Source organism: Cebidichthys violaceus, unplaced genomic scaffold (genome assembly GCF_023349555.1).
Source record: "Cebidichthys violaceus isolate CVI_PGR_0920_01 unplaced genomic scaffold, fCebVio1.0.p SCAF_21, whole genome shotgun sequence".
Classification (NCBI taxonomy): Eukaryota; Metazoa; Chordata; class Actinopteri; order Perciformes; family Stichaeidae; genus Cebidichthys; species Cebidichthys violaceus.
The window spans coordinates 7,468,945-7,495,346 of NW_027176384.1; the positions used below are offsets into that span (position 1 = coordinate 7,468,945).

General features: G+C 40.3%; 1 protein-coding gene across 1 annotated transcript; it reads right to left on the bottom strand.

Annotated features, from left to right (window-relative positions):
- Positions 1–16,501: 16,501 nt before the first annotated feature.
- Positions 16,502–25,529, bottom strand: dera (deoxyribose-phosphate aldolase (putative)). Its single transcript, XM_068717125.1, has 9 exons — positions 25,207–25,529; positions 22,828–22,925; positions 22,391–22,538; positions 21,532–21,627; positions 21,311–21,445; positions 20,636–20,764; positions 17,736–17,848; positions 17,040–17,189; positions 16,502–16,911 (listed from the first exon to the last, which is right to left on the bottom strand). Exons 1-9 carry the CDS (start codon positions 25,235–25,237, stop codon positions 16,855–16,857), a joined length of 957 nt encoding a protein of 318 aa, XP_068573226.1. The 5' UTR covers positions 25,238–25,529; the 3' UTR covers positions 16,502–16,854.
- Positions 25,530–26,402: the final 873 nt, after the last annotated feature.

Sequence of the window (26,402 nt, forward strand, 5' to 3'; positions counted from 1 at the left end):
AGCAGCAACATTAAGCAGCAGAAATAGTGAACATTCATTAAAATGTTTGCTCATTATGTCGATTTATAAAAAAGTGTCATAGTGTGGCCGGATGTACAGAAAGATCATTACATTTGACAATGCATCCTCTTATTATTTCAAAGTCTGACCTCTCATGGTTGTGGTGATTCACAAATTTTGAAAAACTATTTTATTGGTCTACAGCATCATTGACTGCTGACTCCTCTTAACTGGCTGCAAGTGATCAGCAACTGCTTCAGTAGCTTAAGGCATTTCCTGCTGTCAGCTGGGCTAAAAACAAGCCTTACCGAGCATGTTGCAGGCCACATTTTGGCCTTTGGTATGGCTCAAAAACTGACATCCATAGAAAACTTTGGTCTCATTTTAAAAACATAGCATCTACAGATGAATTCCATTTCTTGATATGTTATAATTCACTGCAGTTACACACGATACAAGAAAATGAATCGCTGTTTTTGTAATCTCTGCTGCTATAATGTGAAATTAAATTCTTCTTTGTTTAGGAGAGGAGAGGGAGACACTTGCGGAGATCTTTGCTCTCCTGAGTGCACTTTTCTTGTTGTTAATATGTTGGTTACAGCTGAAGACGTGACTATTTTATATCTATTCTCGTTTGAGCTGTGAAGAAAAAGGTTTGTGCTTCCACAGAGCCTGTCAATGACCATGGTTCCAAAACCAAGCTGTTCTATTTCTCCAAGTAACCTGCTGTCTTTCTGGGTCCATCTACTTTTTCTGACAGAGTACATTGTTATGTCTTAAAAATCACACAGCTGTGTGCAGAGCAGCAGAACTTTCCTCGGCGCGGATAACCTTTGAACAGAAGAACATTTTAAAGAAGGGAAATGAACAGAAAAATCAATGAGGGAGGATTTTTTGTCTGAGTCGGCCAGTGTGAAAAATACAGCGGAGCATTTCACATGCTGCCGAGCCCAACGCTGACCTCCATACAACCGGCAGATCAATGGGCAGGACGGAGGCCACCGGGGTATTGATTGATTAATCAAAGCTAATGTTCTTTTGATCAGCGCTGCCGCCCTATTAACCGGCGAAGGCAAAGTAAAGCAGCGTGTTTTATTTACTCGTTCGGGCTCCCTTGTTGACTCCTTCCGCAGACTTCAAACGGACTGTGACAATTGTGTCATAACTGAGAATGCTAGAAAAAGTTTCCCTCATATTACCCCAACAACTGCATGGATTTGTTTAATGGTAAGCTTTTTGCTTTGTGTTAATAAATCTCTGCATTTTCTCGTTTTAATATGTGCTGTTTTTTTTGTTCTCCATACAGCTACAAAATTATATATTTGATAGCATTGCCTTTTAAATTATGTATTACTTTACATGATAGAGATAAGTTAGACTTTATTTTACTTTATATTTATGTAATTTGCATGAACCTTTAAATTCCATATTCAGCCCTGAAGATTTATTTTTCTTGAGAATAATTTTTGCCAAATCAGTGCAGTTTCTATAGAGTCCCAGAAGGCCATGGTGGGAGTTTTTCAAATGTCTTTTTAATCTCCTCACATTCCAGAACATACATAATGCAGGGCTTTCTACATTTAGGTCACTGATGTGTGTGAAGACCCCATGTGTGCAGTCTTGTCCACGCATACTTTATGATACTGACTCTGTCTTTGAACAGAGCAGAGTCTGTGTCCCCTGCTCCCAGTCCTTATGCTAAGCTAGGCTAACCATGTCTGATTCCAACTCTCTGTACTAAACATACAGATGTGAGACTGACATCCATCTCACTCCCAGAAAACAATTAAGACTATTTTTTCCAAAATTCTGAACCATTCATTAAGGATCCAGCATTTTTTGGGCTCTATTACCAGAAATTAATATAATATTTCATGACTGTGTTTTTATTGGTGTATGAACACCTGAAACTAAGAATCATTGTGTTTTCGTTAGCCTAGTATAAGCCCTTCATATCTACAAAGGGAGCAGGTCCTCTTCACAGAGTCCGCCATGTTTCTACAGTAGCCCAGAACGGACAAACCAAACCCTGGCTCTAGAGAGCATTCTTACGTTACCTGAAAGCCAAAACAAAATGTGGTACAAGCAGCTGCATTCTGACTTACAATGTTTCTAAAGTCAGGCTGGTTTCATCCAGCATTTGTAGCTATACCTACGAAAGACCTATGAAAGTGCGCCCTAATTCGTAGATATCCCACAAAATTATTTTGTATGTTATCCACGTAATCTTGAACGAGGACGTATGAAGACCGCTGAAGCCCACGCAGGGCGGGAGAGAGGGGAGGTCGATTGGTCCAACAAACAGAGATCTTTCAACCACGAGACAGCTGTTTGTTCCACATGTGAAACGAGAAGTCAGTGGTGTCCGTGTTGATATCATACGAACTGTTGTGTGAGGATATACTGCTAAAGTAGTGTTATTGTGGTAAGGATGGAACATCATTACCACGGTTCACTAATCCTACACACTGTACCTTTTGATTATTTGTAGTTGGACAAATGCTTATTTGGAATGACTATGGAATGGATATCAAAGGGTTTGGGTGAATTAATGCAAAATCTTTTCATCAAACTGTTTTTGGTAGGAACACCAAAGTATCAGGAAAACGCTCCAACTGTGGCTCTCTAGGGAACCTTTTTTGTAAAGATATAAGAATCAGTATATCTGGAAACAAGACATAATTAGATAGTTTTGTTTCTGGGACTTATTTCCTCTACAGGTCACAAAGTGGACAATAAACCTTAAAATAACACTTAATTGTAGGAAATTCTTGAAACAAGGTGATGTGATTATGTTTTCGGTTCGATTTGTTTGTCGGCAGAATTTTTGGTGGAAGTGTACAGCATGGACCATGGAAGAAACTGGAGCAAATTCACTTTCACCAACATTTCGATATTGTGCATTTGGCCATGGCGGTGGACTGTGTGTCCATCTAGTTTGTAGTAGAACCAGGGAGATTTTAAGCATCAAAAGTCCTTGTAGTACATAAAGTATTTCCAAAAGTAGTTTGGTAGTACCTCTCAGTGTATCAAGGCCTCGTTGAATCCTGTGCCGTGGCTAAATAACAAAGAAGAGAACTGCTGTATGTGCTGCTTAAGGCCAGTCCGGTCCTCATCAGCCTCCCAGCTGTTTCTCCCAGCATGCACAAGGAGCCAGCGTGGGCTCCTGGCCACAACAAGGCAATCAGCATCACGCATTATGTGTTTCATGCTGCGGGGGACCCCTGGGCATCAAAGCCTTTCATAACGACTTCAAGGTTTTTAATGTCTTTTTCTCATTGTGGTGTATAATGGGGGAATGTTCCTCCCCTCAACTCCCTGCTCTGTTTCTTTATGCAATGACAAGGTTCTCCGCTGAATCCGCTCAGTTCAGACCACCTCACCCTCCCCACTTTGCAAACACAACTTGTTAAATTTTTAATGATCTCCTCAAGTGCAGATATTCAGGTCTTCCTCAACTTAAAGCCGCCCCCCCCCCCTTGCAAAACTTGACGGCATCTTAAAAGAGCTGCTTATAATTTCGGAGGTGAACGCACCTCCATCTTTCTGCCCCTCATCCCCTCCCCGCCCTTGAGTTTCTCCAATGTCAGCGCTCACTTCAAAAGCTCAGAATGAGTTCTGAGGACTCCGGTGGGAGTTCCCGTTGCAAACAATTATTCTGTCCGTGGTTCTCTGACAGAGATTTCTTTAGATTTATATTACTAGGCCATGAATCAAATCTCTCTCTGTCTCAGTGGTGCCGCATGCTTCACAGTGGTTATGCTATTGACCAAAACCTTGAGCTGAATGTAGATTATTCTCTGTAGAAGAGATCTGGGAGCTGATTTAATTCACAACAGCTCAGTCAGGAGTGAGATTTAGAGAGCAGATTTAGGGAAAAAGGAGAGTTCAGATGTAGGCGTCTTCACATTCAGAGTTTTTGGGTTGTTGAGGTTCAGCTAACTTTTTAACTCACTATTTCTAGTCCAGCCCTCCTCCCACCATCTCCCCTCTTTCCCTAAAGTCCTACAACCTGTCTAGTCTGTGTACCTGGGATATCCACCTGGGCTAGGGGGTGGGGGTGGGGGTCTTTCATGGTGTACCATTCAAAATAGATAAGAAAGCCTCTCTGTAGCCACAGGAAGGTGTTGTGAAGTCTCCCCAGCAGTGGTCCCAGCAAAGGCCCCACACAAGCAGCCGACGAAAACAAGAGGCTGGTGCTTTAAAAGAAGCTTCACTCCAACACAGCACACCTCCCTCAGGTAACCACCCACACTGAGGAGACACACAGACGCGGCCATGTCCTGGAGGGGAGAAATGAATGTGAGTAAACACGCACAAATAAATAAATGCATCAGCTCTCTTTGTTCTGAATTTCAGATTATTGCTGCAGGACACTCGGGTGAAGTTTGAAACCAAAGAGGGCCCACCTGAGATACGCTGCATTCCAGGCAACTGTTGGTCAGGCAAGCAGCCTCATAAATCCAAACAATATTGGTGAAGCAAAGCTTATAACAGCATTATATCATATTGTTATGATACAATCCGTACTTGTTTTTACTGTTTAATATTTTTTAAAGTGTAAAAATGTATTCTTTTAAATATCTAAGTTGTATTATGAAAGTCAACTTGCAGAGAATTTGCAGAGATTTTAAACTTGCTTTAGTTCAGTGATCAATCACAGTGAACATCATATCACCTTTTTTTTCTGTCAAAAATACATTTGACTTAAATGCAGTGAAACCAGCCTTAACCAGCCTTAACTGAACTGAAACCTACCAGTTATGGTAAGATGTGATGAATAAAGAAACTCTTAAAGGAGATATTAAAAAGAAAACCTGGACTCAAACATTAATTTTCAATAGAAGTTCACTAATTGCAGGATAATTAAATATGTTTTAATAGAACATGTGTATTTTATGTTTTCATTAGTGCTAAGCAACGATTACAATTTTGAATCGTGATTAATCGCATGATTTTTTGCGATTAATCGCATTGTTATGCGCAAAATGGAATAATGAATTCAAAAGTAGTGTATTGCGCACTTTTATTTTAAAAGTACTGCTATATGAACAAATGTACAATAACATTTGGTTTGCAAACACTTTAAACAAATAAGGTGCTTTTTAACAGCAGTATTCCCTTTAAACAGTAGCAGTTATATTTCTTCACTATCTGTGCTCAGTGTGCAGACTTTATTTGAAACGTTCTACTGCTAAAATATTCTGCACACGTTTCATCAAAATGTCTGTCTTCTGTTTCCATGACAGTCAGAGCATGTGAATGCAGCTCCCACTGTTCATCAATACTGTAACTCCGAAGTGATGATGGTTACCCAGCGATGTCCAGTAGTCTCCAGTGAGAGCAACAGCGGGTGCACGTTCTAACGCCGTCTCTGTTGTTGTCCTCTCCTTTTCAAACAACTTGTGTGTTCTTCTTGTGATGGTGCGTCTTGAGGGAGGCTCATACGTGCCGTCATTCGTTGATCCCAAGAACGTTCCTCAGACCAACATAGTCTGATGAAGACTCCACTCCCTCCACCGTTGCCAGTAAGCAACAGACTTTCAAAATAATATTTTTTTTAAAACTGCGTTAATGTGCGATAAAATAATTGTCGGCGCTAATTAATTAATGCGTTAACACAATATTAACGCGTTAACTTGCCTAGCCCTAGTTTTCATGTGTAAAGTTCTTGCACACCAGAAAACTTTTTACGAAGGTGAAAGGTTGGACTGCGAAAGAGCCCGAAAAATTACATGAGGTCTGAGAACAGAAACACAATATATAAAATGTGATGTCATAAAATGTAACATTACCATAAATTAATAATAGGTAATGAAATGTAGTATTTCACATGGAAAAATGTCAAAAAACCATATGTGTCTATGAGAAGTAATTAAACTACAGATGCTGTTTCAGATGTTATGTACCACGTGTCTCAATGTCAATGTATTTTGCCATGAAATGCAATAAATATGAAGCAAAATATGTTTCACATGAGATGCTACCAGACCGCCCTCCCCATAAACGGCCATATACAGTAGGTTGTCTTTGCAAGCAGCTTATTACGACCCATATTTGTGTTTATTGTTAGTCCTATAGTAGTAATTATGACGGGAGCAAAGGATGAAGTAAGGTAACGTAGTATAGAGAGCAACAAAGTCCATGAGGGGGGCTAGGTTGGGGTGAATAGATGAATCAAACAAACACAGGACTTTCACCCAGGAGACTGTTTCCTTTGTGAAACCAAAGGTCAATGTTGACTTATTTTAAGTTAAATTACTTAACTAGCGATGCACCCATACCACTGTTGTCTGACCAAGTACAAGTACTTGCATTAGAGTACTTGATATCGTGTACCGGTATGAGTACTTAGTAATACCATTACAGTTCTTTAAAATCATGTTTTATTTTCATCAGATGTTCTGACTGTAACAATTTAAATATCCAACATGATGCTGTTGCTGACATTCAACTTTGTGTTTTCCTGATGCAAACAGAGCATAGTTCACAGACACACAGCTAAACTCATTGACGCGGTGGAGACTTACTGGGGACTTACACTAACCCTAACCCTGGCTGGCAATAAATTATGGATTTAACCTGTTTGTGCATCGGGTTATTGTTGCAGCTGGGCGGCTTATTCGGCTCTACCGACAAGAGGTTAATGTCACGTTGCTGTAGTGGTATCAGGTGTGATCGTATCGGGGTAGTTTTACGAGTACATGAGCACAGTATCGGACCCGATAACATTTAGGTCACATATTTAACTCGAGGAGCATAACTTAACGTTGAGTTATTTTACCTAACATACGTAACGAACTTGACTTGCATACGTAACATCTGGTATGTAACAAACATACTTATCTTAACCCAAACCATGGCTTGGTCAGCGCTCCTTGGCAGCCTTGTTCTTGTTCTTTTTATGAGACTACATTAATTGGCTATCATTTTTCTTTTGTAAAGAAAATTCTAAATAAATAACTATTTTTGAAAATGAATAATTACTTTTGCTAGCCTTAATCAAAAGATTATGGCCTGAATAAATCATTACTATGGAGTCAGTCAGTGTACAGAAGACATCACTTACCAGTAAACTGTGTCATTTTTTCACAGTGCACAGCTGTGTTTGGAGCTGCACTGAATCAATGCTGATTAACTTAATGTGGGCTCTGAGAACTGTGAGCCTGTGTTTGTGGAGACAGGTGAGCCCGGACGGTTTTGATCTTTCAAACATGTATTCCATCTCTTCTCTCACCACGAGGGAGCCTCCTACCAAGGTCAGTGCTCAAAAGGCCGGGTGCACCATGGGAAATGAGCCTGAGCAGAGCGCGTGCCAGCCTGCTGCTTTCGTGGGATCAGCGCGGCATCAGAAGGATCGGACTGACACGAGTGAAGTCTCCCGGTATCGCCTATCACTACCTGTTTCTGCCACAGAGGGAAACCAAAGGCCTGCTCTAATTGTATCATTAATATCATTGCAGTCTGAGAGCCAATTATTCTCTCTTTGAGTTTCACCTGCCCCAACCTTGAATCGGGCTCTGCTCCGTTATTTGAGCACGGACTGGCTGTGTTAGTGATAGAGGAGCTTTTCCAGTCATCTGTGATCAAAGCTGTGTGGATACTGGATTCTGGCCCAAAGACGCAGCCAAGTTTAACATGCGACGGTACAACAAGCCTCAAATGGCTTCTAATAAGGAAACAATGCAGTGTGATGTACGGTGTCTAATGATGTACATGCACGTGCTGACCCATGTCTGCGAGCGCCATTCTTGAAACTCACATTAGCTGTTAGCTTTGTTAGCCAAACACAGCAAAGGAGTCTGCTGCCCACTGCAACAGCCTGTTTCTATTATTAGTCACAATTCTCGTACAGCTTTTATTATCATTATCATTCTATTTATCCACTTATAGAGTTTTTAATGGAAATATTTTTTTAGTATTATTACTATGGCAAGGTCCATAGCTCCTATGAATTTTGCTACATTCTTTAGTCTTGATTTGTTTTGTTTTTCGTGTTTATCACTAATGGCATATGAAAGAATACACTTGAAAATCTGAAAAGGAAGCGTGGGGATTAAGTGCAGCAGACTTTGAGACAATCACCACCCACGGCCGACATACCCGCCAGTGCTCATACCTTTTTTCAATAATCGAGGTATATAATTTATAATCTATATTAAGTATTGATATGGGTCTGTAACCAGAGCAGGTATCGCTGTTCTTTCCCTTAGGAATCACTGTTATTACAGTGGAGTTCACCATGGGCAAGCGTATAGTTAAATGACGGTTCAAGTATTGGTGGAAGTAGTTCACTAAACGTTTTGCACCACTCCGCTGGTAAAGCATTAGGGATTTATTTGTTTTCAGTCTACCATAGCTTTCTCTATTTCTGTTTTTGTAAAGGGTGAAGTCAAAAGGTCATTCTGGTCTTTCCCAGTTACTGGTAGGTCCGGTGTCTCTAGAAAAGTTCTAATTTGGTCCTTGTCAGCGTTGGCTATACACATTTTGGTAATAGTTCCTGAAAATGGTTTCAATCTCCTATTTGATTTGTAACCGTATCCCTTATCTTATGGATTGTCCTGTCTGCCAGTTGTTTTGCAGTCTTTTTGCCAGCAGTTTATTTGCTTTGGGTCCCACCTCATAGTAAGGTTGTTTGAGAAATCGTGTTTAAATTTCTGTCTCTGTAGTTAGTAGCTTATCTATGTTGCTTTTAATTTCTTTAATTTTTGGTAGCAATGTCGAGTGGCGGGTATTTTTGTGCTGTTGTTGGATTTCAAGCAGTTTTCCCTTTTCCTTCTTGTACGTTTCTTCTTTAGCTCTCTTGATAGCTGCTGTCTTAGCAATAAGTTTCCCTCTCTGCTTTAAGAGTATTCCACAAGATTGTAGGGTTAACCCTCCATTGTCATATTCTTTTTTGGTATGTTTAAATCTCTGTTTTGATCTCCTCAACAACAGACTTGTAATTTAGTATTCCAACATTTAACCTCCATAACCTTTTTTTTCTCCTGTGGATTTAGCTTGACATTAAGATAAACTGCACAGTGGTCCGACACGTCCGCTGCTCCAATTTCACACTCCATAACTCTATACATGTCCTTTATATTCATAAAAAAAATAGTCAATTCTAGCATAACTTTTATTAGGTGCTGAGTAGTGTGTATAGTCCCTTTTAGTGAGATGCAGCTCTCTCCAAATATCCACTATACCAAATTCTTTGAGTAAGGTATTGATCGTTTTTGTGCCATGATTAGAGTTCTTCTTATTGTTTGTTGTGTCTAGACTACTATTCATAACAATGTTAAAGTCACCTCCACATATTAGTTTTCCCTCCGTTTCAAGAATAATGCTATCAAGTAGAGTTTTAAAGAAGGACTTTTCACTGTTGGGTGGGGCGTAAACATTTACCAATGTCACTTTTTCATTTTCCAACTTTCCTTTAACAATAATATATCTGCCTTTCTTTATCGCTGATTTCTTTAGTACAATCAAGTTTCACTGAGTTAGATATGAGAACAGTCACACCTCTTCTACAACCCTGGTAGTGATCTATAAAATGTGTTTGCATAGCCAAACCTCTTAAACTTCTCATGTTCCTGCCTAGACAAGTGTGTCTCCTGTAGATTTATAATCTGTGCCTTATCCTTCTTTCATTTTGTCAATATTTTCCGGCATTTAACAGGGTTATTCAAACCGTTCACATTCAACGCCAGTAGGCAAGGCAAGTTTATTTGTATAGCACATTTCAACAACAAGACAATTCAAAGTGCTTCACATAAAACCATTAAAAGCATCAAAACATAAGGCAAAAGAAAAGGAGATTAAAAAAAAAAATAGAATAATAGTTGCAGTGCAGTTTAAGAAATAAAATACAGTAGTAGTAAAATGCAGAAATTGATATCCTTGAATCTGGTTCAATTAAAGGCAGCAGCAAACAGAACAGTCTTCAATCTTGACAGTATCTGAATATTATTCTCTAGCATTTGTGTTTATGAAGTCAAGTTGCAATCCGTACCCAAACAAAAAAACAGAACATGAAGCAAAAAAACATTAATCGAACATAGAACAATGGGACTTCAGGAAAAAAAAGGATGCAACTTGCCATCCCTTGGGTTCCCTGTTGGTGGGAGGAGGGTAGAGTCCTCTACTGTAGGGGCCCTCCCTAGTGGTGAAGAAATAACTACTAACTGCTATTCCACCTATACTAGAAGTGTCCAACATTCAGCGCAGACATAATGTGCTTCCTCCATTGGTTTCCTAAACATATTCAAATGAGTCATAAGTCTTTCTAAATATAATAGCTGGGGGGTTTGCATATTTTCAGTTGGGAGAGACCATACCAAACAAAACAACAGACAACAAGAAAAAAAAAGCCTGTGTACGAGTCAGAACCTCAACCTCCAGACCTCAGGTTGGGAAATAGCAGTATAGGTAACTAAACTATGGCTCTGTCTCTCTCCAGTTTTGTGGTTTTAAAATAAAACCACAAAATACCGGTACCGAATCCCTTTCTCCTTCAGTACCGCATTGATCAGCCCGTATGCGTCTTTCCATTATGTCAGCTGCATAGTCGTTGTCAAAGAACAGTCACTTGCCATCAAGTTCAATCTTCTGCTGCCATACTTTCTTAAGTACCAGTTCTTAACATTAAACTGTAGAAAGTTAGCTATTATTGATCTCGGGGTTGAGGTCGCTTTGGGATCGAGCCTCTGTGAGCCCGCTGGATTTGGAATTCAAGGCTGTCGGGAAGTGTAAGATGGCTTTTAAACAACTCAATTACAAATTCAGTGACCGATCTCCCTTCTTTATCTTCTGGGACTCAATAAATGCGGAGATTATTTCTCCTAGAACGGCTCTCCAGATCAACAATTTTGTTGTGCATGTTCGAGTTTTGTTTCTCTACCGTTAGCAGCTTATCATCTCCAGGTAACCTGATTCCAGGTGTGCTATGGGTTTGAGCCTCGGCGATGTTTGCGTGTTGACTCTGCAGCTCACATATAACTTTGACTTTAAACTCGTTAAAGTCTTCTGTTCTCTTGACATCACTTCTAAATTCACTAAGGTCCCATTTCCCATCTTGTTTGAAGCCCCTCAGCTCCTTAGACAGTTGTGTGAGGCCCTCCAGCAACACATTTTGGTTAGCTACATTAGCTACGTTAGCTTCATCACCTGCAGTTGTTTCTGTGTCTCCGCCGCCGTCTTCTTGATTACTGACATCAGTAACCGGGTTTTCTTGTGTTCTTGTCAGACTTACACCTCCTTTGCAATCTCCCTCCTCTCATACTCAACTTGGTATAACATTCTTACAGATTTATAGTAATAGGAGGTATATTGAATAACTGGCTGAGGAGCTCACCACTACACGTCCATCTTGTTGTAACGAAGTGTTTTTTCTGATGAGTACATTTTTCTTTCATAATTTCACAATTCCTTCATATTTCATTTGACTAATAATTTAATAAATTTGACTTTTTCTGTTTAAATGTCTTTTGAATTCAACAAAAGAAAATATTTTAATTAACGTTAATTGAATCGCTAAATCAATTGAGCAACACATTACTATTTTTCTTATTGTGACAAATATGTCACATTGGTTTTTCTGAGACAATTAATAAATTCAAAAACCCGATGTGACATATTTGTCACAAGGATATTTTCATAACTTTTTAGACATAAATTAGTTTGATAAACATGGTGAGAACACTTAAAATGTAATGTAGGACATGTTATTAAGGCATTAGAATTGTTAAATGTGTTGAAACTTACCTTTAGCAACAAAAACAAGTGTTTTGAAATTAGCTAGTTCTGCCAAATGTGCTGACCAGCCAGGCAGCCATTTTGGAAGTGATGTCATTGGTACACAAATTAACTCACTGTCACATGACCTCATCAGGATGTTCCGTATGTGTCACTTAGAGAACTCAAGAGTTAAAATCAAGGATAAAAGTGTATAAGAAACTTTCCAGGATATTTAAAGTGTTTGTGACAACTGTGTCACTGTGGGTCCTTATGGGCGTTCAAAGAATGCTCAACAGGAATGTACTACTGATTTCATTTTGTTTGTTGTGTGTTTGTTGTGTTACAAATGAGCTACAACTGAATTTGGTTGTGCATCCCTGTGTTGCATAATGACAATAAATTATTCTTGTGAGGGTCCAAGAATGGAGGATGTCGAATGTCGTAGAGTGTAAAACCCTCTGAAGCAAATATGTGATCTGTGGCATTGGGCTGTACGAATAAAATTGAATTAAATATCAACTTACTAGGTTCTTGAGCATACATTCATGAATGAGCATGGAAATATTATGCTGATGGGTCAAGCAGTATGCAAGATGGACAGACAGACACAGACATGCACGCACGCACGCACGCACACACGACTGAATACATAATCTCCTTGCGGAGATAAAAATGAATGCCATCCAATCAAGTATTTTCAACATGGTTTCTTTCTTTTTTTTAAATGGCACTAACAAAATGCTACGCCGGCCAATTCTTCATCATTTCATGCCGTGTTCTGATTGGCTTGTTTGTAGATGCCATTTGTAGCAGTATCTACAAATAATATGCATGTCATATCAAGCATATATATATATTTTTATTCCCATAATTAAATGTAAAATGATACACCTTAGAATTATCTAAGGTGTGTTTCACACACACTGACATTCTTTTTCTGCTGTGCCGGCCAATAGCAGCGCTGCATCCCAGGATATTAATAAAAGCATGCACAGTATCTTCAGCATGACAAATCAGGGCTGTGACTCATAATGGATAGTCAGGCCATTACTGACACTGCTGTCCCCCGCCAGGCCATTTTTTCTCCATTATAAACTATGTGTGGGGTGTTGATGGCTCAGAAGTGTTGTTTTTCACACCTGCTTCAGGCTAAAGAAACACTGATGAATTAAACAACAGGAAACCAATCAATCTGAGCGAGCCGATTTGTCAGGTGTGAGCGACTGGATCGGCCCCGACTGCTGCTGGGTGTTTATCCAAAACCAATGGGAAGCTCTGAGAGAGTGAAAGTGCAAACAGACCTGCACACTGTCAAATAACACACTGTCCAATTCACATCAAAGACCCACTTCAAGTGGTCCAACAAGCTCATGGTGTCCACTGCAGCAACTCCATTGGAAGGTCAGACACTTCCTGTGTGGTCAAAATGTAACCGTGTCAGTCGTGTGGCATATGAATGTGAGAAACAAGCTTCTTGTTGGGTAATTGTGAAATACATTTCCAGATTCACTGGTAACATTTGTTTTGTCATTTTAATTTTAACAAATTATTCTGGTTTTGGTGTGGATTAGCTTTTTATTTTTACAAGTTTTTTTTTGTTGCTGTGATTGAAGTGTTTGAGATGAAAATTATCTCATCAGTACTGATCAAATGTAATTCATGCTTTCCATGTATGGAGTTCAATACTAAATATAATAATACAGATTTGTCTTTTACTAGCAAATTGGGAAACAATTGGATTTTTTTTTGTAACTGAGCTCATTATTATCAGAAATATCAGAGTTTGTGGCAGCTAATTTATTTCGGGCAGTTTTTATTTCAATATCTTCTTTCCAATGTCTGTTTTTATTATTTAAAAAAATGTTTTATTTCATAATTTCATGATCCACTTTTCCTTACTGTCAGTCGTTAAAAAAATATACAAGAGGGTTATGTGCTTGGTGGTTTCTCAGTCAAAATGATTAGTCATCCATTAACATAACCAGTTAATATTTCATAATGAGGGCCTGAGTCAAAAATAAATGTTATTTCACAATGTCGTTATTGTATTTCATTATTTTCTTTCATATTTTGCCTGAATTCAAAAAATATAGAAGGTTCATTCATAAAAACAGATAAGCCATTCTAAAAATGACTCAACCAAAACTAGTTTGATTGATATTACCTTGAGGGTAAGATAGAAATAAGGTCTGTTGTTCAAACAACCCAACATGATTTTAATTTGATGATTGGACAAAAAAAAAAACATGATTTAGTCAACTAAATAACAACAGAGGTATATACTTTTGCCAATGAGCCCTTGATGTTTTTTTCATATTATGAATTAATATTTAGCACTTTTGATCACTATAGAAATGTTGTCTCAAACATTCTGAAATGACTGCACTATGGACGTCTGATTGAAAAGAGATGCAAGAGGACGCAGTGAGTATGAAGGCAGGAGCTTTTCACCCACCTTCCTGTGTGGTCATTGAGAAAAGACACACACCGAGAGAGGTTGAAGCATATGTGTAATGATCCTCTCTGTGTGTGTGTGTGTGTGTGTGTGTGTGTGTGTGTGTGTGTGTGTGTGTGTGATAGGGATCTTTATGGCCGTGAATCATTCAAACAGAAACAAGTTCCAGCCTCCGTTGCTCTGTCTTATCAAGTGGCAGTGTGCTGACCGATGGTCCAGATTTGAGATGATCTACATGCCTTTATGTAAGTGGGACTAATCCATCAAGAGCAGACTACAGGCGCTCACTCCATCAGTCCTGCTTACACACCTCTCAAAGAGGAGATTTGGATACAAAAAGAAAAACTATTTTGCTGCAAAGTCATTGAGCAGTTTGCATGATTCTGTCTGAGATGACATCATAGACTGTTTCATCCATCCATCCATCATCTTTAAGTGAGGGTGCTAGCCACCACACCACCGTGCTGCCCTAGACTGTTTCAGTCTTAATTAATAAATCACACCCACCTGTAGGCCATTTGTGCAGCTTGCGGATATGAAATACTTCCAATACCTGCCACTAAAAGTGACATCGGAAAAATATCTGGTGGTAAAACTAGGAGAAACAAGACAAGAAGTCAGCAATGTTGATTTATCTTCTCTCTAGAGCTTTAAAGACTCAAAGACTATCGGATAGTTATGCTTTCTTACAACATGGATCGTTGAGCGTGATGAGGTGGTGGACTTTGTGTTTACATCAATGATGCTTGGTGCTGCTGGTTACTGTCCTCCTGATGCAAATTCATGAAATGCACTACAGGAATGCACTACTGTTTTTGTTTCGTCAACTGCATTCCGTTGTGCAACCCTTTGTTGCTTCCAGCTAAATTGATTTTATATCTTGGTTGCATAGATACATTGCATTACATTCATTTAGCTGATGCTGTGATCCAAAGCAACTTCAAATAAGTGCATTCAAACATGTGGATACAACCTAAAAAATTGCCAGAATCATGCAAGTACAACAACTGTATCAAATACATACAAGAAGAGTAAGGGTGTGTAGAGTTTCTGCTGTCCTCATTGAGTGTTGTTTCCACCATCGTGGGACCAGGATGATATTAGTGAGCTGTAGCCGGGCACTACTGGTAGTAAGGGAGTAGCAAGCTGACTGACGCTAGCAGAACCTAGTGTACAGGGTTTAAGGTTTAGGGTATAAGCTTTGACCGTGTCCTGGATGTAGGGTGGGCCTTAGCCATTCGCACCACGAGTACGCTTTGAAACCAGTGTCCCCTTGTGCTAAGAATTCTCTTCAGCTTCCAAATGCAGGAGGAAGACTGCCATGAAGACGGAACTTTGGGATAGTTGTGCATACACTGTAGATAGCACAGGCTTCATTCAAAGTTCTGTTCTTGACCTACAGTTCCTAACACAGCATGGCCTCATTCCCAGCCCTTCCACCAGTGTCTTGAAGCAGACCCGCTCCCATGGGTTTTCCATCAAATCCCACATTTTCCCCCCCAAAAGCTCACATCCCCTTCCCTCCACAATGAATCCAGTCAAGGTCAAGGCCTGTGATATCTTAATTAAAGAAGAAAAGTTTTCTGTCTTCAAATGAAGCCTCAAATTTGTGAGCTGTTCAATCAGATCTCTTAAACTCACTTAACCCCTGATTAATCCCTCGCGCTCCTCAGTTGGCCGAGCTTCCTGCTAATGAAATTAAGAGCAATAGAAGCCTGCATAACAGATTCAGCACACATCGCTGGGACACCGGCTGCGTGAGCCAGAGGCTTCGCGGATGTGTTGGAACTCGGAAGCTCCGTAGCTCTCAGGACTTCCGTCTGTGCTGCCTTATTCTCAAAGTCCTAGTTTACCAACGCTAAACATGAACAGAAAATACCTTTATGAAATCGCACAGCTCTGGCCATACACAACATCTATGTGGTCATTTGGTAAATTACCATCGACCAATTAAAGAACGGACAGATCTTTGAACAAAATCAGCAGATTAGACAACATAATGTACATTTATATTAACAGCCTCTAAATTCATGTTGCTTGTTAGGAGTCTTTAACAATAACTATATACAATTATTTAAGAGGCGCTGGATTATTCACATGATATTATTATGTGTATTATTAATGTGATATCAATATTTAATCGTCTTTACCACTATATTGCTACAACCGTATTTACGTGCACGTCAAAATGAACCATGTTTTTAGAACTGTGTGATGTAATCAGAATTACATTTCTGCATAAGGGACGTTTACAAGTGATATTTCTGCTCTGCAATACAATTCTGTGTTGAAGATTGTAACCCTGGGTAGAAGTAATGAGAATGGGAGTATTTCCAGATATACACTTTATTTTGTAAAAGATCAAAGAGTTCAAATTAAGACTTTCAGGATCTGAGGGACAGATTGATCAATATTATTTTCTTCATTCTAAATCTCTTTCCTGCTTCACATGAAACAATTGAAGTTTAACTCATCACATCCTTCACAATGACCGCCAACCATGAATGTATTATGTGTGTGACAAAGTCTCTTGACAAGTACATCAGCGCATTATACAAAGCAATAACAGCAGAGCTCTCTGTCTCACAGCACTGAATAGATGAGTGCTGCCTGGATGCACACCGACAGGCTTGTGTGAGTCTGAGGTTGTGATTGGTCATTAGAACAGAAAGTCCACAGCCTCACGCCATAGGCAGCTCATGATAGGCAGCATACTGTCCGGTCACGTGATGGTAGATCTGTACAAACAAGAATGAATGGAAAAAAACTCTTGCAGAAAAGTAGTGTGTGTGTGTGTGTGTGTGTGTGTGTGTGTGTGTGTGTGTGTGTGTGTGTGCGTGTGCGTGCGCGTGCGTCAAGTCCCCACCTGCCTCTCGATGTCAGCCAACAGGCTGCTGGCTCCCAGGCGGAACAGGAGCGGACTGAGCCAGTCGTTGCCCAGCTCCTCTTTGATCAGAGCGAGCCACACCAGAGACTCCTGAGCCGTCCGGATCCCCCCCGCTGGCTTAAAGCCCACCTGAGGTACACATACACCTCGGTCAACAGGACGACACGCTGCGCTTAAAGCACAATTACACTTGGAACGGGTCACATTTAACTGCTGCATATGAGAAAGTCTTGTCATTTAGGCCAATACATATATTTTACAGCATATTTTCTCATTTGAGGCCTAAGCCCTGGGCGGCACGTGAGAAAAGTTTAAAGTCTGATCTCAATCGTTTTCTCTCCTGTGAATATGACTTGAGAACAGGTGAGGCAAAAAGTTTTGCCAGGATAATCGTAAGTTACTTTTTAAAAGAACTTGTATCGGGTGATAGTTTTCTTTTTGTCAGGATGATTTTTCATTCAATTTCAGAGAGATGACGGACATTTATTCTTAATCTAGGTTAAATAAGGGCATGTCCAAATCACCACTTAATAACCACTTAAATTCACCACTGTATAATGTGTGGCGATTGTCACACTGATCCGTCTTTGCCTTTGGCTATTTTTATTTTATTCTTATATACTGTATGGAAGTAATAAATAAAGAAGACAAGCTGCATTATTCACTGTACTGTACCTTGTGGCCTGTGCACAGGAAGTAGTCCCGGATGGCCCTCACCATCACTATGGCGACAGGGTAAGTGGCGTTGACGGACTCCTTTCCTGTGGACGTCTTGATGAAGTCCGAGCCTGTCGGGGTTTAAACGGGTGACATTGAGTTAGCGTCATGTTGCACTTGTGGTTTCTATCTCGTATGTTCACTATTCAGACCTGGTGGATTCAACAAGCTGCTGATGGAGGCCAGCAACGCCAGGGCTCTGCAATAAGGTTCGCTTAAGCTGGGCTAGTAAATCTATCAACTTATATGCCCGATCTAAAAAAAGAATCAAACACGTCTTTCTGTTCTGGAGCAGATGATGGAAGTAGCTAAGGAGTGAGCCGTGTCGCTGCCTTCTCATCTCCACGTTGAGAGCTGCACATGCTCAGTCCCGATCGGGCACTCGTGAGAAAATGGCGGCGGGTAAAGACAAACTTTAAGAGCTGAAGCGCAAGAAAGCATTTGAATTATCCGGGAAACAGGAGTTTAGTTAGACGCTGTTAGAGGATGAGGGTGACACTTTAGAGCCATTTACTTACATAAAGACAAAACATGTCAAAACTAACGTTGTTCTTAGTTATTTCATAACTGCTAATATATAAGACTATTTTGTGAAAATAGACCTGCGCATGTAGAATTGTGAGCCAAAAGAAAGCCTTAACGTTGCACCCTGCACACAGGGTTGGTGGGAGTACGGACAGGGCATCACTCTGACCGTCTGGCCCGGCCAGACAAGAACATATGCTGCCGATGATGGCTAACAGAGGGCAGCTTGCACGCTCATCAATAAAATCCTTCATTTTTCCTTCACAGACAATTATGTTTTATCAGCTTTCCTGATAAAAATAGAAGATGAAGTGACACTCTGTAATAGATTACCCACAAACTGTGGGCTGCAGGAAAGAAAGAGAAAAAAAGAATCATCCCTTCTGCCTCCCTGGTGTATAATGACTGTTCATTACTGAACAGAACAAGATGAACATTTTCCAGTTCATTAAAGACATGTTCTATGTATTTTTCCAGTCAGGTCTTCCTTTCAGCCTCTCTCCCCTCTTCCTCAAACTGGCATAATCCTTAAGATTCGTTATGGGGAGTCTTAATTACCAGATAATGGATAACGGTTATTAAATGCGGGTGGCGGTAATGAAGCTCTATTCATTTGCGTGGGCAGGGGGATACTGGCGAGGGACCAGCGGAGTAAAATAGCCTGCATCGGAGATTAATAGGTGAAATTATCATTCAATTTCAGGAATCTCATACGCAATTCATAGGAACAAGGGGAGATTAAGGAGCGAGTGTGGCGACAAAAGCAATGCATTTTAATAATGATCTCTATCAGAGCCCCTGACAATTTGGTTCTGTAATCGGCTTATTATGTGATGGCTAGTTAAGCGTGTGTGTGTGTGTGTGTGAGAAAGAGCTCCACTTATGAGGTTCACAAAAGAAAAAGCTAAGCAGCAGCGCCACAAGTAGGATGGCTGCAGGAATTACAACAGCTTTTACTGACTTCACACTTTCTAAAACCTCTTTAGTGCCAAATGAAAATCAGGACGGACGGACACACACACACACACACACACACACACACACACACACACACACACACACACACACACACACACACACACACACACACACACAGGCTTCTTCAACACTCTTTTCACAGCGCTGTGATACACTGGCAGGTGCAACGCTGGAGGTAACAAGACTGAAATGGTGGAATGGCAATGAAATATAGTGAGCTGTGTGGTAGTCCCTCCGTGAGGGGCTGATATCCAGGGTTTATTTGTGACATTTCAGTTTCCCCACAGAGATCCATCAGCCTGCAGACAAACTCCTCTGACTGAGGAGAAACACTCACAGCCAATCAGCTGACAATAAGGAAATATACTGTATTAAAGAGTTCCTGCATGGGAGGCGTAGAGCAGCATCCTCCGTCTGTGTCTACACGGGATGCGTTCAGGCACAATGTTGAGTATAGGTCACCTGTGTTTTGGCAGTGCTGCTCAGAGCCCCAACACACAATCACTGTAGTGATTACATGCGTAAAACAAGAGACAAAAGCCTGTGTTAGCAGCTTGATGTATTGAAATAGAAGCATATCACTTCTGTGAGACGGATGAAACGCCCTCCTGTGTAGACACAACGATCGTTTCTTATTCATTTAAGGATTAGATGTTTTAAAGTGGGGTTGTATGAAGTTCTTATCCGTAGTCAATGTATTGTCTACAGTAGACGATATCAGCTTAAGTGTACGCTATATTTACAATAGTTCACCGCTTTACCTTGCTGTCAGACAGCCCTTTGAAGGGAACTGAAGCTGTTATCTATGCTTTCTACAAAAGGCAACAGACACCCTTTAAAAAAAAATCTAATTTGACTTTGCAACACAGAAGTTGCTGGTCTGCCGCTGCATTTGGTGAATCCCCAATTAACTCTTTATCACCAAGGTCACACAAACACACTAACTGATCGAGAGGTAGACCAGCAACTCTCGTGTAAAATGGGAACATTTCGGTTTTTGTCTGAGGAGTCTGGTGGCTCTGAAGAGAGCGTAGATAACCGCTTCGGTTCCGTTATCTTAGCCGTCTAAACATTGCTTTGCTCCATCTACTGGAGGTAATACACTGGCTACGGAGAATACCTCATACTTACATGGAAGTCATTCTTATTCTGTGCACATAAACAAAACAAGCCTAAACATGTAGTGTGTTACGATTATGCCTAACGTTTTATTACTCAACACATTTGTCTGACAGGAGCTACTATCGTACTCAACACAGACAGACTGATAACGAGCTCCTCGTCCTGCTCAATGCCTCTATTCCCACACTGTGGCGGTGATAGACAGCTGAAACATGTCATGTGGTCAGACTCACCAGCCATCATGGCCACCAGGCTGGCCTTGTAGACGTTGGTGAAGGTGCCCAGCTCTCCAATAGCCAGGATGGTCTTCATGTGGCTGTCACCACAGGCCTCCCGAAACTGACGGATCTCATCATACATGGCTGTATGTTAATACACAGACCAAAAGTAAAACGATTTTAGTTGTGATCAGCTGAGAACGTTTCCAGGCTTGAGAATGAACTTTCAACCATGGACAATAAATCCTAAAAATGTACATAACAACAAGTTTGATCATCTACAATTCCATGACAACCGGGCAACGCCATCTGCTGATGAGGAGCGTGTGATACGGACAAAAGTCCTACGAAAATGAGCAAATGGACCTTAAGCAAAAATAGTTTTGTGAGTTTTTATTTAGTAATGGTGGGTCATACGAGAAAGGCAGGTGTGAAAACAAATTCTGGATCCAATTTCTATGTCGGATCTTAGTTTTCTGTCCTGTGTTTATGATTTAAGGTCAGGTGAAAAAAAAAATTTCCCCACAAAAAAGAATTTAAGAAATTCAGAAAGATTATCCTGGGAGAAACTTTTTTTCCACCTGCTCTAAAGACAAAAACACAGGATGAAAAATGGAGAAGATGGATTGTCATTGGCCTGTGGGACACCTGTACTAAACTTCCTCTCTGTCTTCCTCGTTCTCAGCGTACCTTCCCACTGTCCGCTGAGGGCGAGCGTCCTGTTGATGACGATGTCGATCTCCATGGCACCGTCGGCCACCGCCAAGCGGACTTCCTGCAGCCGGGTCTCCAGTGGGGTCTGGCCTGCTGGGAAACCAGTGGCCACTGGGAGACGAGACACACGGTCACACACATTTCAGCACACAGTTCATGCCATTCCTGCAGGTGGGCCTGAGTTTCAGGTGACTCACCTGAGGCAACGGGAAGGCTGGAGTTGGCTGCTTTCAGTGATTTGACGGCGTCGGCCACACGAGATGGATACACACACACTGCTGCTGTAGTAACTCCTGACACATGACACACAACACAGGAAGCTCAGCAGAGAAGAAACGACATGGAGATGAAATGGTCTGTGTCGCCCTCTGCAGGCTGAATTCAGGTCTGAACAGACAGTGTGACATGATCGACAAGATCTATGAAATCTATGAAAATGAAACCCGTATTATGGTTTTATGTACTGCTCAAACAACTAGCCAATCAGTTAGTCAGTCAAAATAAGATGAAATGGAAACCATTTATATAATTGACCTATTGTTAAAACAATGCTCTTCTCTGTTTTATTTCAGAGTAAAGTGAATCTCTTTGGTGTGAAGTTGGGAGGATAAAAGGTTTCCGTTTTGTCTCTGTGGTTCTACGATCATCATTTTGGACTATTTTTGACATCTCATAGACCATTGCGTCCCAAGCTTTTTTCCTTCAAGCACCCCCCATTCACTGATGTCATAACCCTAAAATACTTACAAACCCTTAAGAAAATCCTGAAATTTGAATAAAGTGATTAGGATTACAGAATCTCCTTGGAGTTAAAGCCGGTTCCTCGACAGACAGGAGAACTGAGAGAGGACCTGGACCATGAAACATTAACCAAGTCTGTTTGCTCCAGAAGTTAGCACTTGCTTACCAAGCCACTTTAACCAAAGGGTTCAATGATTTCTTAACCATCATACAATCTACTCAAACCTCACGGTGGCCATTAAAGTAAACAGTATGTTCACAGTCCAGCTGCAGTGACTGAACACTGGTCTGCATGCGGCGAGTCAGGCGGCAGACCTTTGTCGTGCATGTCCACCGCCCGGAGCAGGTCGTGTCGGATCGGCTGGATGGCTTTCAGGCACAGCCGGTGGACGTTGGACGGCGTGTCGTCTCCAGCGAGAGTCGTCAGGTCGATACATGTGACGGCCTTCAGCAGCCAGGCGGCCTGCAGGACAGACACACCAGACACACAGTGCCCAGCGTCAGAGCCAACCGCTTTCACTTTGTCTCTTTCTGCACAGCTCAGTGTCAAACCAACAGTTTATACATACCACCCATAATGCTGTTTTGTGATTCAGAATAGAGAAAAATTAAAACATTAACATATATATTATATATACACTTGGCAACATGATAAATGGATATTTATGTCATCTCTTAAAGTAGTACATGCTTTTTGGTCATGGTGTCCCAGTACAGTGTGACAGTGGGAGCAGATGTATGAGGAGTTCTACCTGCCACTGTTTCTTGGGGATCTTCTGTCCTTGTATGTGCTGAGCTCTCTTCAGGACGGCATGTGTGTTCACCCTCACTTTGGATATCCGCTCCAGGTCTGACGCCCATGAGCAGGGAATGAAGACAGAAGCGGCGCATTAGTATTCTAAAGTGTGAATTTAGACCATGACATATGGCAAATTAGTAGAAACTATGCTCCAACTTCAGTGATTGGCATCAAACTAAATTGAACATACATATGATCAATTTAGCAAAACAGTGATGTTTAATTCATCAAAAGGTTCAGTAGCCACTGAGTAATCTGAGTAAACTGAGGAAGAAGAAGAAGAAAAAAAAAGCACTTTATGGGGATTGTGGTCAGATAACAAAATTACTTTTAACCCCACAGTGTGTTTAGCCTAGCTTAGCACAAAGCACAAATATATGATTCACAGTGTGTATATTAGAGAGCTTTGGAGTTGTTGGAAGTTGTATTATTTTTACTTGTGATACCCCTGGTCCCAGTCCAGACCTATCATTCTAGAAGCTGAAACAGATTTACTCTTATCATTTTGGGAAAGTCAAAGGCAAACTATGTGATGCATAAGGCATTTAAGTAAGTACTATTCAAAACGAATGATATGCGCACAGAAATTTAAATCCGAGATTTAAATAATGTTTTGGTAGCTGTCATGTTTGATATTAAAAGTTTGCCATCCTGCATCTACCCCAGTGTGTCAACTACAAACAAGGAAGTCTTTGACAGAGAAAGTAAAGATATGCAAAGAAAGTGATGTATTTGAAAAAGCCTGAGTATTTTTACCCTCCAATAACAGACGTTAAATAAAGTATAACAACATGTCAGACTGAAGTTAAACCAGTGAAAAGAAGAACAGAGCTACAGCACAGAGGGTTGAAGTAGTGAGCTGAGCAGAAAGAGCTGGGCTGTCATGAGTTCTCAATTAGGCTACACTGTGTGACTGTAGTTACAGCAGCCACACCCCGGTCTACTTCACTATATGGTGCCTTCATACATATTCACTTTACAGTAAAAAGGAAGTTAGCAAGTGAAATGTAAAGCTATTTGTTTCTAGAACTGTTGTTTTATGACATTACAGTATGTATGTTACATACAGTGTTACAGTGTGTAGGTTACAGTGTGTATTTTACATACAGTGTTACAGTGTGTATTTTACATACAGTGTTACAGTGTGTGTAGGTTACAGTGTGTATTTTACATACAGTGTTACAGTGTGTATTTTACATACAGTGTTAGTGTGTGTAGGTTACAGTGTGTATGTTACATACAGTGTTACAGTGTGTAAGTTACATAATGTTACAGTGTGTATTTTACATACAGTGTTAGTGTGTGTAGGTTACAGTATGTAGGTTGCATACAGTGTTACAGTGTGTATGTTACATACAGTGTGTAGGTTACATAGTGTTACAGTGTGTATTTTACAGTATGTATTTTACATACAGTGTTACAGTGTGTATTTTACATATAGTGTTAGTGTGTGTAGGTTACAGTGTGTATGTTACATACAGTGTTACAGTGTGTAAGTTACATAGTGTTACAGTGTGTATTTTACACACAGTGTTAGTGTGTGTAGGTTACAGTATGTAGGTTACATACAGTGTTACAGTGTGTATGTTACATACAGTGTGTAGGTTACATAGCGTTACAATGTGTATTTTACAGTATGAATTTTCCATAGTGTTACAGTGTGTATTTTACATACAGTGTTAGTGTGTGTAGGTTACAGTATGTAGGTTACATACAGTGTTACAGTGTGTATGTTACATACAGTGTGTAGGTTACATAGTGTTAGTGTGTATTTTACATCCAGTGTTATTGTGTGAAGGTTACAGTATGCATGTTACATAGTGTTACAGTGTGTATTTTACAGTATGTATTTTACATACAGTGTTACAGTGTGTATTTTACATACAGTGTTAGTGTGTGTAGGCTACAGTATGTATGTTACATACAGTGTTTCAGTGTGTATGTTACATACAGTGTTACAGTGTGTATGTTACATACAGTGTTACAGTGTGTAGGTTACAGTGTGGTTACACAGTAACATTTCGGTGTTCAGCAGGTCAGCTACCTCCTAAATGTTACTTATTAAACTGAAGTCAAGGCTACGCTGAAGTTTGCTTAGCTAACCTACTTAACTGTTGTTTTTAATAAAACACATATTTTTATAAAACGGTGAAAGGTGCTATCTATTTTAGAAAGTATTAACAAAGCGTAGCTTGTATAAATAATGCTGTTAAATCGAAAAGTTGTGGTAAAGACAGCAAAATGTGACGTTATGTATCCACATGTGCAAAAGATGTGACGTTTTAACAGGGGCAGAATTTAGCTTTAGCTTTCAGCTTCTAACGTTACTTACCGAGCTTTGTCCCCGGGTTCCTGGCCGACATGTCGTAGGACAAGATAGTCTTTATTTACGGGCAGATATTGAAATTAACAGCACGAGCCACTGACCTGTCAACCCTCCACGTTCTGTCTATTAACTGAGCGGAAAATGAATCCCTCCACAATAAAGCACAAATAAAAAATAGCTCGAGCTTCCTGTGCAACTAAATTACTTCCGGGATGATCTCTTCTTCGTCTTTAAATTTGATTGGCGGGTCGCAAGCAACTTGAATAGGTGCATACCGCCACTTACTGTACCGGAGTGTGCAGTTTTGGGGTGAAAGTTTCATCACTGTTCCAAAAAAAAAAAAAAAAACACCTAAACAACACCTGCTAACAATTAAATCCTACGATCTAATCCCGTTTCTTTAAGAAATCGCAACAGTGCCCTGCAGCACTAACGCCATTCTTCGTCCACTGCAAGAACTCCCTCCAAACTCCACCTCCGTCCCAACTGACACATTTTTTGCTTCAAGATGTTCCTTTTTGAATTGTATCTTAGACATTTTAGGATAACATGCTCCACGTCTTCAGTAACATTACAAATAGTGCACTTATCTGAGTCCCTTTTTGCCATTAAATACAGAGTTGAGTTAAGTCCTGTATGTCAGAATCTTAACCTTGATAATATGACCTCTTCTCTTCTATACTTCCCTTTGTATGTCTTCACCTTTTTGGATTTCTGAACGTTATAATAATGTCTTCCTTTGTTGTCGTTGTCCCACTTCTTCTGCCATAAATCCCAAACTGCCTCTCTTATTAATGATTTAGCTTCCCCCTTCCCAAAAGAAATATTCAATCGTTTTAGTGCTCTCTTTGCAATCATATCTGCACTCTCATTGCCCTCCACACCTATATGAGCAGAAACCCAGCAAAATTTAACATTTATTCCCAGTCTTTGAAGTCTCAACATGATCAGAGATATTTCCATCACTAAATCCTCTCTTATTGTTTGTTTTGACTTTAGGCTGTTTAAAGCTGCAGCAGAATCTGAACAGATGACCACTCTCTCAGGCCTGACTTTTTCTACCCATTGCAGTCCCAAGATTATTGCAGTAATTTCAGCTGTAAAGACAGACAGTCTGTTCGTTTACATATGGTCACACTAAATTCTGGTCTGAATACCCCTGATCCTACGTGTCCATTCCCGTTGTCTTTAGATCCATCTGT

Coding starts and splice junctions, on each gene's coding strand:
- dera (XM_068717125.1), bottom strand. CDS start 25,237: ATGTCGGCCAGGAACCCGGGGACAAAGCTCG. Junction 20,765..21,310: donor CCTCAGCGGACAGTGGGAAG/GTACGCTGAGAA, acceptor ATTAACATACAG/CCATGTATGATGAGATCCGT. Junction 17,849..20,635: donor CCTGGTGGCCATGATGGCTG/GTGAGTCTGACC, acceptor AAACCCCGACAG/GCTCGGACTTCATCAAGACG.